Raw genomic sequence first — 14,491 nt, 5'->3', positions numbered from 1 at the left:
GAGACATTATGAGCTATCGTATATCATAAACACTCCAGAAAAGCATTAAACCATGCGGTTGAAATGCCAGGCAAGCGTTTAGCGTTCGACCACATTAGCGTTAAGTACGTTTCATCTTCGTTGAGAATGTCTGAATCAGTTTTTGGTCAGGACTTGCAGTCGGGTGCCCATGTGCGCGGGTGCCGTCGTCTGAATGAAAAACAGCCCATCTTTGGTGCACCACACATGTGTTGCCATAAGAAGAGGTTTATGAGAGAAGATAATCAAACGTTAAAAGCGCATTAGGTTCCTTGCATGTGCGGCTGTGTGAGGGATGTGTGTCATATGAAAAACAGGCTACTTGCCATCGGGACAGATGTAAGAAGAAACAAGATGCTGTCGCTGCGGATCGCATTAACAATTGCTCATTCATTCGTCTTTCTGTGTGTTTGCGAGTGTGTGTGGGTGTTAATACTGTATGTGATCTGTGTGGATGCTTCTGGCTCCATGCTGGACGCTGTGGGGCACTGAGGTCAGAGGATGGATGGAGTTGTGTGAAAGACTGTAAATCTGTGACAGCTGTGAGAATGACATTAAATTATGTTCCTTTCGGCCTTCACGGCAGAACGACAGCATTTTAGTAAATAATGGCAGGTAGATATACACACTGCCAGTTTGAATATTTAACTTTATTTTTAATAGAAACACTCTAAAGAGTCATTTTTATAGATTTAAGGACTCGCTGACTGGATATTATCCAACATATTACATGGCTAATTGAAAAAATGCGAGACAAAATATGAGTGACATGACACACACACATTTTTAACCATAAATGCTGTGATTGACCAATTAGAATAGCGTTCCAGGGCCATGTGATAAGGTCAGATTTTTTAATGAAAGCACTGTATGAATTAATTTGTTCGATTTCTGTTCACTCTGAATGCTTGCATTTAATATGAACATGTTTAATGAAACACAAACATTAGCTAACATTCAACTTAAAATGTGACTGGTGTTAGAAAAATATTGGGTAATGTTTATCGTCTAATTGAAATTTTAATTAGTTTTTAGGGTTTTTTGCATTTTGTATTTTTCTTAAGTTCTTAGTATTGTATTGCAATTTTATCTGCCTTGCAGTATGCATATTAAAGGGTTAGTTCACCCAAAAAAATTAAGTCATTAATTACTCACCCCAATGCTGTACCAACCCCGTAAGACGTTCGTCTTCGGAACACAAATGAAGATATTTTTTTATTAAATTTGAGAGGTGTATCACTGCTACACAGGCTTCCTAAGGGATCGAAACTTGACGGACCAGAAAGTCAATGACGAAAATGTTTAAATATTCCATGTGACTACAGTGGCTCAAGTATAAGTTTAAGTTATCAAGCGACGAGAATGCGAAAAAACAAACAAAAATAACGACTTTATTCGACTATTCGACTTTATTCGACTATTCGACTTTATTCGACTATTGTAGGCCTGAGACGAGGGTTCAAGAGATTTCCACGACGCATGCGCGAGAACTGAACTGAAGTAGTTGAAGGAGATCGCAATTTTCGCGCATGCATCGTGGAAATCTCTTGAATTCTCGTCTCAGGCCTACAATAGGCGAATAAAGTCGTTATTTTTGTTTGTTTTTTCGCACAAAAAGTATTCTCGTTGCTTGATAAACTTATACTTGAGCCACTGTAGTCGCATGGAATATTTAAACATTTTCTTCATTGACTTTCTGGGCCGTCAAGTTTCGATCCCTTAGGCAGCCTATGCAGCAGTGATACACCTCTCAAATTTAATCAAAAATATCTTTATTTGTGTTCCGAAGACGAACGAATGTCTTACAGGGTCGGTACATCATGGGGGTGAGTAAATAATGACTTAATTTTCATTTTTGGGTGAACTAACCCTTAAATTAATTTTTACAATTTATTAATTGTACATAACCGTTAATTTTTTTTAAATTATTATTTATGTGATCTACTTAGATTGTTTTAGTTCTTTATGTATCAGTATGACATATTAACACTTAATACACAGTCTAAAGTGAAATCTGAGGATTCTTTACAATACCCTTCAAAACAGCATTTAAAATAGTAATACAAATAAATAATGGAAAATGCGACATTTCCTTGTGAGACTGTGTATTATAGATACACAGGGGCAACCCCCTCGGGGTCTCATATATGAGCTGAGTCAACTGCCTTCGCCTCTGTCACAAGGGTCCAGCACACAGCACAATGCATTCCACATAGTATTGAGCTTGTCGCATAATAATATAGTGCGGTCTGGCCCATTGACTACATCTGACCCGACTGTACGACTTCTCCAGCATTCGGCCCTGTACTAGTGCAAAATATGCAAGCCATTTGTATCACATGGCTAAAGTCCCTTTGTGTGCCCATGAGTGGAGGCGCCATGATAATACCACACTTTCAGTCAAGTGCTGTATTATTACAGCCCGCAATGTCATGCCTGGCCCGTCTGTCAGCGTATGTGTAGGTGTGACACACTGCCATCCCAGAGTCACACTCCGGGTCCGACCCACAAAGGTTAGCCAGGGGTCATGACACTGTCTGACTCTTGACAATAGAGCCTTTGTGGGAATAAATCCGTGGACGTATCCCCGCACAACATCGACATGCGCGCGTCAGCCACACGGACACCAGTTGAGCTGTCATACTGAAGTTTGCTATTACTGAAGGCGACCTTCAGAAGAAACCATCGCAGGCAAAGACTTTGTTGAACTTTTAATACTGTAAGGAATGTGTGTGAGGTTCAATAGCCGCCTCACTGACATCACTGGTCAATCACATTAACCGTCCACATCCTCAGTGTAATGGCCATGTGCTGGTGAGTTTGCTCTATGGCTGATCTCTTTGTTTTTGTCTTTCAGATTGAGAATGTGGAGGCTTGTCTCAATTTCTTAGGGGCCAGAGGAGTCAGTGTTCAAGGGCTCTCTGCTGAAGGTAAGACCTCTCTGTCTGCTTTAAACAAAATAAATCCCTTCATATACACACATAGGCCTGCTATTCTTATGATTGGTGGTGTGTGCATCAGTATTATTGCTACATTACTGCTTATATATAGAATTAATGGCTTTTCATTATCACCAACATTAAGTATTACATTTTAAACATAACAAACTGCATATTCAGGCTATGAAGTTTAATGATACCTCAAATTGTGTGGCTAGTTTACATTTATAAGCAATCATATGAACAGGTTTTGCAGTACAAAGGATAAAATGGGTGAAAATCCCAGATTTGTATTGAAATAGTGGCCCAAGACATATCGGTAACGCTTCCTTTTACAGTCCAGTTACCCATGTACATACTATGTACTCATTTTAGTAACTACAATTACTGGATAATAACTAGTACTAACCCTTAACCTACCCCTAACCCATGTACTTACCTTATAGCCAGTACTTTCTAGGTAAGTACACTGTAAGTACTGTACTGTAAAATGAAGCGTTGCCGACATATCTAATGACTAGAATATCATAAAGAAGTGGTTCTCAAACATGGGGCCACAGGATGATTTTAAATAATTGAAACTATATTACAAATAAATGTTATAAAAAAATCTAAATGTAAACTGAAATTTACTGTGAAATGTATTTGTTAATACTCTGTAAATAACTCTAAATAATATTTCTTTCTCTATTTCTCTATTCTCTGTAAAATTGAGCTTATAAATTACCAATTAGGAACCATCCAAAACACCCAAGCAAACACATAGCAACACCCTGACCTAGTGGTGTGGTGGAATAATTATTATTTTTAGCATTTCATGTAATTCTGTATACATGCACAGTTAAGTATCACATCATTGTTATAGCTACATTGGTGGTAGTGTTTGAGCCCATATATACTAGTTAATGTTTGAACCTTATTTTAAAATCATTTTAGGTTTCTTAGAACGGCTGCACTGACAAACCACAAAGATCCTTGATTTTTTTTTTCAGTCGGAGCTCAAGTGAAATGATATCATTAACCTAAAGCAGCTTGGATACTGTATTCACTGCCCTGCTAAATTCAGCATCATGAGTGCACAGGGTCCATAAATGTACAGTGTATAGGGTTTCTCAAGCTTTCATCACACACTCATCCCCTACTTTTAGTGTGTGTATGTATGTGTGAGACTGAGTGATCAAATGAGCATGAGTGAGTGAGTAAGAGAGAGAGTGTGTGTGTGGTTGTGTTGAGCATCTTTCCTAAAGCTGTGAGTAGTTGTCTTAATTAAATTAGCTGAGGTTTCAGAGTTTGGGTTTTGAAGGCTTGCATACGCTTGTGCTTAGTATTTTACGAGGCATGCCGACTTGAGACCTTTATAAAATAAGTTGATGTGCTTGACTGTGTAGGAGTTTTCCAAGGAAAATAAATGTAATAATGTCTCAACCACAGACACTATGTCATATATAGTATTTCTCTTTTTCTGTCAATTTTGAATTTATTTATTTATTTCTCCTAGACAAGGAGATTAAATTCAGAGCAAAATACATTTCACTCCTCCCATAATATCTTCAATTTATGAAATAAAATGCATTCAGTTATGCTATTTAGTTTAATAGCACTAAATACACTCTACTAGCACTATACTGCAAGTCATTCCACAAAAAAGTACAACTTTATTTTGCTAAGTATTTAAAAACATAAAATTAAAAATACCATTATCATTATTATTAGTATTTTTGCCATTGTAGTCTGCATTCACTGGCTAATTAATAACTAATTCATTAATACGTGTCTATGCATCCTAATTCCCACAACACATGACTCATTTACCTCAAAATGATAGAAAACTGTAATTTTAAGATGGAACCTCTTCTTTTGAAGAGGAAGTAACAACATTCACTCCGAGACACTCCGAGACTCAATGAATTCTATTAGCACTTAATGTCATTCTTTGTCTGACAGAATGTTTAATGTAATTTAAAACAAATCACCATTCCAGATTTAAGCTATTAGTTTAATAGAACACCACTCTAACTGTGTGTGTACAGTTGTCACATTTGTTTCTATTTCTATCTCTTCGAGGAATTTTAAGACAAACAGTTGACATTTAATTGAAACCTAACCTCATTCACTATGAAAGTGCATCGTCTGTGCAATAAAATTGTCCTCAGGGAAAGTTTCCTCTCGACCCCTGCTGAGTGTTATCCTAGCCCTCTTTTCCCAGAACAGTCCAATAATGATAGGTGCATGCTCTCAATATCCCTTTTCCTGCTGCACTGGCCATGACTCTGTGTTCACGGTGTGTAGGGTATCGGAAGGCACAGCGGGATACCGGTTTTAAGTGCTTTTCTAAGTGCAGGGCACACCATGACCTGAGCTTTGATCTCATTGGCTGTGAGGATCTGGTGAAAAGGTGCAGTTCATTAAATAGCAGGTTAGTCCTAAAGACTTCTCATAGGGTCAAAGGGGGCACCTTCGCCGGTGACCTGACTGTGAAACCCACCATAACAAGAAACACACACGTGTGTAAAGACACTTGCACAACTGACATCAGCGTAACTGAAGAGGCGCTTCCTCTGAGCTGTTTAATCCCTCTGCTCAAATCAAAAATCCTCACAAGTCATACAAAAGAGATCAAGCATGACCTTCTGCAGGTATTCAAATTGAAAGTCACTCATTAATATGTAAAATACAGGAAGCCTGTTTTCATAGAAATCACTTTTCCTAATCTCAGCTGGTCTAAAGGTGTAGTTCACTCAAAATGAAAATTCTTATCATTTATTCACTCTCACGTGCTTTCAAACCGGTAATGACTTTCTTCTGTGAAACACAGAAATAGAGGCTTGGGGGCTGTCAAACTCCAGAAATTATCCATTTGAATAATGATATAAATAATACAAATAATGTTTCTTGAGCATCAAATCTGAATGATTTCTGAAAGGCATGTGACAGTGCAGATTATTGTGTTTTTTTAAAAAAAATTGATATCTGAAAATTTGATATGATCTGTATTTTTGATCAAATATATTCAGCCTTGGTGATGAAATATCTTACGGACTGTACATGCAAACCACTTCTGTAATTCTGTACAGAGTATTACTGGACATGTTTACTGGTACTTTTGGCTATGAAATGATACAACGCTGTATAGAGAGGAAGTGGTCAAGATCACATCACTGTAAATAGATAATATATTCACACTTCCCTGTCCTCACTTCCCTCAATGAACCCGCCTGAACAGATTCGCATTTGACCTTGTGTGGCAAGTGACAGAAAGAGCCTGATGACTCCACAGTTAAACTTCTGCTTAAAGTGTGTTCATTAGCATACAACGTTTAGCATACACATCCTAGCTCACTGGTGTTTGTTTACATGGTTTGGGGCAGTACTGTCATGAAACAAATAACGTTTGATTAGTTGATATATAAGATTCTGTATGTATTTCAATAAAAATAAAAGTTATTTAGGGGGTGGGAGACAATTAAAATATATTTTACTGTACATTTCAGTTTACATCTTGATTTTTGTATAGCATTTTATTGGTGTATTTGTAATATAGTTTAAATTATTTAAAATCAGAGAACCACTTCTTTATGATATCCTAGTCATATGTTAAGTTTGGTCCATGTTACCATGCAAATCTATGAGATTTTTACCCATTTTATCATTTGTAATGCAACATTTGTTCATATGATTGCTTATAAATGTAAACTAGCCACACAATTTTAAGTATCATTAATCTTCATAGACTGAATATGCAGTATATTATGTTTAAAATGTATTACAGAGATAGTTAACCCAAGTTATTCCAAATCTGAATGAATGAAACACAAAATAACATATTTTGAAAAATATTGGTAACCAAACACTTGATGGGCCCCATTGACTTTCATAGTATGCTATGGAAGTCAATGGGGCCCATCAACTGTTTAAAGCAGTTGTCATTATCATTTATTATGATTTTACAGTACTAGTAATACTAGTAACTGTGTTATTTTCTATAGTGGAATCCTTATGGTATCATCTCATAAGCCATGTTCAATTCACTGGTGTCTGTGGAAATCATTAATGGCTTAATCATTGTGAAAACCTTTGCCAAAATCGAAATGTTCTCCATATGCTATTACACAAAGCAGTTATGTGAAAAAAAAAATAATCCCCTCCATTAATGCAAACATACATTTACAAATTAGCCCTCAACGACACCAAATAGTGCCAAATTCCTGTCGCCTGACCCAAAAAGTATGTTCAATGGAAACATACCATCCAAGCGCTTTATTATGTCGACTACAAATTACAGCTCCGCACGGTCCCAAACTGAACCAGGGGAAGATGAATAACCCCAAACATCGCTGATGGGCAGAACAAACAAGACGGGCTGTCAGAAATAAACCGGATTCTTTTCTTTAACGCTGCCTCAGCACTGCCATCCTTCACTTGCTTTCTGCACCAGCCATTAGCAGTGTGTGACTATGAATGAGGACCATTTCATAAATGGGCACAAGAGAGAAAAGCGTCTCTGGCAGGCAGAGCACAGACAATCGATGCTTTTGCCTTCATCTTTAGTCCTTTATCCCTGCGATCAGAGCAACGCCATGTTAGCACTTATTCAAACTCACATCCTCAATTTGGGGAAAGTTTTAAAAGCATTCCTTGTAGCACACCTCAAAGCCCTAATGTGCATAGGATAATAGTGTTTGGGCTTCTAAACTCCATCCGGCACTTCAACGATTTGCTTATTGAATCAGTATCTCCTTGTAAAAGGTCTCAATTAAAAGTCAGCGACTGTTTACAAATGTTAGCATCTAATTTATGACGCACAAGACTCCAGACAGTCAAATGACCATGCTAAACTTGGATGCTCTAGACATTACTTCCTCATTCAGAGAACAGAACGTATCTGCTGCAAATTCTCCACTGATTGTAAACACAGTTTGAACTTCCTTATAATGAGGCTCAATGTGACTCAACGGCCATTTATCGACTTGATCCTGTACTAAAAAATATGATGTGCGCGTCAATGTAATGCAGTCGTTTGCAGGATTAAAGAGCTCTTCCCGTGGTACTTTCTAAATCTGGTGTGTTTGATCTTCAGAGGTGTGTAATGGGAATCTGAAGAGCATCCTGGGTTTGTTCTTCATCCTGTCCCGCTACAAACAGCAACAGCAGCACCAGCAGCAGTACTTGCAGTCATTGGTGGAGCTCCAACAGCACGTCACGCATCAGAGCACAGGGGTGGCGCCAGCGAGTCATCACAAAACACAAGACATGCAGTCCAGGTAGGACACGTCTGTTGCTGTCGCTCCTCTGTTTGAGTTCTGCATCTTTAGTCATGAAATATATGGCTAAATAAATAAATAGAAAAAAAAAAATGTTGCATGGCCTTAGTTGAATTCTACTGTATGTTCATAGACCTGGTAAGACTTTTATTGTGACTTATCTTAATGTCTAAGCCATAAAAAAAAATGCAGCTTGTTCTGAAGATTTTTTTTGCAAAGTGTTTTCTGTGTTTTGTCTACTTAACAATCAACATAAAGGTACACATAATTACCAAAACAGATCACATGCTATTCACATAAAATTTTGTTCTGCAATTAAGATTAATTAAGATTAGTTTCTACACTGGAATCATACAATGTGTTAGATCGCTAGATCAAGAATCTTTGTGGAAAAAAATGCTATTAGTAATTTATAAATATCACATTTATTATTTTTGGTAAAAAAGTAAATTGATATAGTATCATATATACTAAAATAATATAATATAAAATAATATACAAAGTAATATACAAATGTAATATAATAGAGTAATATAAAATGTTTGCCTTTTTACTAAAGACACTTTATATATATATATTAGGGCTGGGCAACGATTAATCGCGATTAATCGCATCCAAAATAAAAGTTTGTGTTTACGTAATATATGGGTGTGTAGTGTGTATAATTATTTTGTATATATTATAAATACACACACATGCATGTATTTATTTAAGTAATATTTGCGTGTATATACTTTATATTTATACATAATTAATATTATGTATAAATATTTGATATATTAAGAACACATTTTTGTTTTTGGCTTGTAATACACGGTTACAAGCCAAGTGTCTATAGTGTGTGTATATATATATATATATACACACTATTTGAACTGAAATTACTAGTAACTAGTAAACAGAATAATAGAGCTCTAAACGTGTGTTTGTGCATGTGTGTACAGTAAGTGTGCGTGTGTGGCCTGATCAATTATGAGGACATAATATTGGGGATATACAAAGCTGGCAATATCCAAAATCCTTCTACTTGCGGGGAAATTATTTGGTCCCTATGAGGAAAACAGCTTATGATATAGTGTTTTAATTTTTTTTGAAAATGTAAAACTGCAGAAAGTTTTCTGTGATGGGTTTAAGGGGTTGGGTTAGTATAAAGGGATAGATACAGTTTGTACAGTATAAAAATCATTACGTCTATGAAAATTCCCCATAAAATGAAAAACGTGTGTGTGTGTGTGTGTGTTGGTAAAAAAGGAAGGTCATAACTGTGATGTAAATAGATGAGTAATCTTAGCAGCAGCTACGGAGAGAAGATGCCACACATGAGTGGCGTTCACAGCCTGGCTCACGTTACCTGGCCCAGAATGCATTTGTGTGTGTGTGTGGGGTACAGGCCGAAAAGCACGAGTTGCCGTTTTGTTGTGCTTCTCTGTGCTGTCAGCATTCACAAGTGCAAAGAGAAGAGGGAGAGAGAGAGGAAGAGAGTGAGAGAAAGACAACAGCTGCCCCTCATTCTTGTCCGGGGCCTGTGGGATCTCTCTCAACTCAGATCCAGCAGTGACAGGTGTTCAGAGGGCCTTGGACTGCCAGCCTGAAACACACACACACACACACACACACACACACAGCTTTAGCATTCCACACACACCAAATGACATCAGTGAGCAGAATTGGGCCAGGAGAGATTGGTCGCACTCCTTGAGGATGTTGTAAACGCAGTCTCTTCAGATAACTATCACAGTTGTGTCCAGACAGTCTGGTAAAAGGAAGCTATTGTATTGTGTTTAGGAAATGTTTCTTCAAACGTTTACTGGCTTGGGGTTACAGGTGTTAAAATGGGTGGCTGGCTGATTAGCTTTCTATGTGTGTGTGTGAGTGTGTGTTGTATCGGTCACGGGGTCTAGGTGATTCATCAACTCTGGTCTTTGGCCAACAACACAGAAACACTTAAACAGACTCCTGGGAGTTTCTTAAAGCATTTTAGCTTACTGGCAGAAGCGTATCACATACTCAGTGAATAAACTCATTATGTTTAATTCAGCGGGTAAAACGGCCTTCCATACACTGACTTAAGCAAGCACAATTCGTCAAGTAGCTGGTGCTAAAAAAAAAAATAAAAAAAAAATCCTGTTCATATTTAAAATTTCTGCTTAACAAGACATTTAGTTTAGAAGCCAGTCAGAAGATATTTCATGTTATTTACAGTACAGCAAATTGTGGGGCAATTACATTTCAGCTACTCAGCACTATATTTACTCGCAATTCTGATAATATGATATAATTTATTTAATTACATAATATTACACTGTGTAAATACTTTTAAAATCCCAATTTAAGTTTTTAGTGGCTTTTATTCATTTTGTTTTTAGCTTTTAGACACTCTGTAATGTATTGCTAAAAGTTAACAGCATTTTAGGTGATATATGCATTAAAAATACTGATGACTCATCTTGCACTCAGGGGCATACCTGAATTTTTAACCAATCAATTGTTCTCTAATAAACATGCCTTCTCTTAAAGCTACACTGTGTAACTCTTTTAGTTTATTCTTAGCTAAAAACACTTAGTTCTGTCAAAAATATATGTGCCCATTAATGTATATTTACTTCGTTCAAGTAATAAAGCCATTGAAAATACATACGGGCAAGGGGTTCTAATGTCGGTCGCCATGTTGCCCCTCCATCTTGAAAGTAGGACATACCCGTTAATTCAAGCTTCGCCTTTCGCGTTTACGTTTGAGTTAACACTCATTGACGAGGTCGAACTGGACGCCATGTTAATCTTGGACTACATTGGCCACCGTAGGAGTTAAAAGGAAATCGGAATTGAGAGGAACAGAAACTAATATTCCCTGGATGGTCATATGCCTTTTCACCACTAGATGGGGGTAAAAATCACACAGTGTAGCTTTAACCATACTTGCTATGTTCTAGCAAAAGCATCATGGTTTCAAGCTATGACATAAACTAAAGGCTATTGACTCTTTACCCAAAAGAACAAGCCATTTGATAAGTTCCGCCCCAACTTCCGTTTCAATAGGAAATACATCAGCACAGGAAACTGCTGCATTTAGTGCTAACACCTGTACATAGATTTACACAGTAACTTTTATCACTTTTTACTGGTAAGGACATTATATAAAATTCTGTTACTATGACTTTAAAAAGGGAAATTGACTTTTAACACTTTTGACATCAAGTCAGCTGGATATACTGTTTTGTTTTAAAGATTTAAATACCATAATACAACTCTGTCTGAGATCCCTGGGAATGAGAGGGGAGCTTTTTATAAAGCACTCTTGCTGGTTTTACTCACAGCCTTGCACCCATTTACAGTTTTAGAGATCCAGGCTTTCTATAGCCAACACCTGCTGGAGAGTCGGTCAGCGAGAGAGAGAGAGAGAGCGAGAGAGAGAGAGAGAGAGAGAGAGAGGGAGGGAGAGAGAGAGAGGGGATAGCTGGACATTGCGGTGCCTTTAGGTCTGGGGAAGATATGGGGGGTGAAGTGTCATCCCTCCCTCTCACCGCACCATGTCCCGAGGTGAACAACTCGACTCGGTTGTCTCATGCTCACGATTGCCTGCCCCCAGCTCACGGGACAGGAAGAGCCGACTGTCCTATGGGAGAAAGTCTGACAGCAATAGGTATAGTAGTATTAGTCGTGTTGCATAGATGCTTTGGAAGCAACATGGCTGTGTAGTTTATTAATCGTTTGTGGTGCAAGTTTTTGGACTGTCCTGTTCAGTGTATTCAGGCTATTGTGTCCCTCCAAATTGATCATTATTATCGGTCTAGAGTGTGACATTTTATATTCAGGTGTTTAGTTCCTTTTTTGGAAGTTGTCTGTTCTGCTTTGAAAATGAGTTGTTTCTCTCTCGGGAGGTAAGTTGAAACTCATTTTACGGGTTGTTGCACTTCTATCAGTTTAAAACTTTTCTGTAGGTTGGCCATGTCTTTTGCTGTAGAAAGTCATCTAGTATTATTGCATTAGAACTTGTAAAGTACTGCTAGTTACGAGATTTTATTTTAAAGGTTGGATTGTCCAAAAATATTAACTAAAATATTACATCTGAAACGTGATCTAGATTATCAATGAAATATACTATATGTTAAAGCGATAGTTCACTTTGAAATTAATTTTTGACATGTTTTAGCTTACCTCAAGGGAATCCAAGATGTAGGTGTCTTTGTTTCCACAATATTTTCAATTTTATGGAATATTTCAATTTCAATACTGTGGAAACAAAGACATCTGCATCTTGGATAGCTAAAACGTGTCAAAAATTAATTTCAAAGTGAACTATCCCTTTAAAATGCATTAGGGGGTATTTATTATGATAGACATTGAGTAGTTTGTTACAACGCAAATGTTACATCTGCAGTGGTTCTATGTTGTTTGATACACTTTTATTGTCAATTGGAAAGTTTTGATTTATAATTTATGCTTTTGTAATGTGCCTTTTGTTTCTCTGGTCGATCGCTTATATGACTGGAAACGGCACAACATTTAAGATTTTTCATATGCATCCTTATCAGTTTTGATGCTTTTACATTTGAGTAAGTAGGCTAAATCTTGATATTTATTGATTCCCATTAGAGAAACTATTGTGAATGGTTTTGAAATCCTCACTAAACCTAATTGTTTAGATTCAATTTGAGATTTTCAGAACAGTGACCTCGGCGGATTTGGTCTGTGTTTGATTTCTCACTGTGAAGTGTGTCTAAATGATTCACGGCAAAAGAGTTATCCTTGAGATTGTCAGATTCACCGCTGTCGTACTTTCATACTGATTGGCTGAGCGCTTTTAGAAGTGAAGGAAAAAGAAAGAAAGAAGGTTGTAGAGCAACTGTCCCAGCTGAGTTTCTCTTTGAGCTGGAGGAGAAATGATGGGCCTCATTAATCATGTGGACATGATCACATTCTCAAGAGAGAGAGAGTGAATGAGAGAGTAAAAGACAGTGTTAGCATCTCACTGGAGCTGTCTTTGGTTACAATGCTTGTTAACCTGCTGTCTTGCCTCCTTCTTTTACTGTCTTCCTCTCGTTCTCTCAGTCTGGTGAAGTCTTTGTTGCTCCTCAGGGTTTAACCTGAGGTAGTCTAGCCAGCTAGACTCAAGCCAGCTCCTTGTCACGCACTCACCATAGAAACATTCATGGTGTTCATAATGATCTCTTTCTGAACAGACACACCCAAGCTTGGTCACTTTGGGCAACCTTTGGAAGAATGGATGAGAATTTTTTTGCCCTGAATAGATATAGTTGATATCCAAGACAAAGCTGGTTTTACCTTATGTCTAAATGGCTGTGACATGACACATTCTCAACCAAATCAGAACATATATGATATTTAATGGAGTAGAAAAAAAAATAATAATAAAAAAAACTTTTGCTGATAATTTACTCACCCCCATGTCATCCAAGATGTCCATGTCATTCTTTCTTCAGTCGAAAAGAAATTAAGGTTTTTGATGAAAATATTCCAGGATTTTCTCCATATAATGGACTTCAGTGGGAACCAAACGGTTCAAGGTCCAAAAGACAGTTTCAGTGCAAACTGTAAACTGTTCAAAGGGCTTTAAACGATTACAGACGATGAATAAGGGTCTTATCAAGTGAAATGATCGCTCATTTAAAAAAAAAAGTTTACGTTTTATAAGCTCAAATGCTCGCCTTGCTCTGTTCTGTGATCCACCTTCATGACTCTCCTGGTCGAACTTGTTTATCAAAATTAACGAATCTTTTTTCGAGTCATTTGATTCATTCAACGAACAAAATTGACTCGGAAAAAGATTCGTTTATTTTGATGAACAGGAGAGTCACGATCGTGGATCACGGAACAAAGCAAGGCAAGCATTTGAGTTTACAAAACTTAAACTTTGTTAATTTTTTTTAAAATGAGCGATCGTTTCGCTTGATAAGACCCTTATTCATCGTCTGTAATCGTTTAAAGCCCTTTGAACAGTTTGCAGTTTTCACTGAAACTGTCTTTTGGACCTTGAACCGTTTGGTTCCCATTGAAGTCCAGTATATGGAGAAAAATCCTGGAATGTTTTCATCAAAAACCTTCATTTCTTTTCGACTGAAGAAAGAAAGACATGGACATCTTGGATGACATGGGGGTGAGTAAATTATCAGCATAAGTTTTTTTTTTGAGTGTGAACTACTCCTTTAATTTTGTGGAACAGGTTTTTGAACCAGTGAAAATTCCCTATCGCGGAGGAACACTAAAGAAACATGAATCAAATGATTGAACACTTTTTTAATTCTGGTCTAAATT

At 37.2% G+C, this 14,491-nt stretch overlaps 1 protein-coding gene across 19 annotated transcripts in view; it reads left to right on the top strand.

Moving 5' to 3' along the window:
* The window catches only part of nav3 (neuron navigator 3), a 288,447-nt gene that overhangs the window by 195,352 nt on the left and 78,604 nt on the right, over nucleotides 1–14,491 (top strand). For all 19 annotated transcript variants that reach the window (XM_089127018.1, XM_089127023.1, XM_089127022.1 and 16 more), the window contains 2 exons: nucleotides 2,876–2,948; nucleotides 8,035–8,218. In XM_089127018.1, coding sequence (XP_088983144.1) covers nucleotides 2,876–2,948; nucleotides 8,035–8,218 — 257 coding nt within the window. The remainder of the gene's footprint in view (nucleotides 1–2,875; nucleotides 2,949–8,034; nucleotides 8,219–14,491) is intronic.

This window comes from Pimephales promelas, chromosome 24, assembly GCF_988280905.1.
Source record: "Pimephales promelas chromosome 24, fPimPro1.hap1.1, whole genome shotgun sequence".
NCBI lineage: Eukaryota > Metazoa > Chordata > Actinopteri > Cypriniformes > Leuciscidae > Pimephales > Pimephales promelas.
Note: the sequence above shows the minus strand (reverse complement) of the source record. Positions and strands in the feature narration are given on the sequence as shown.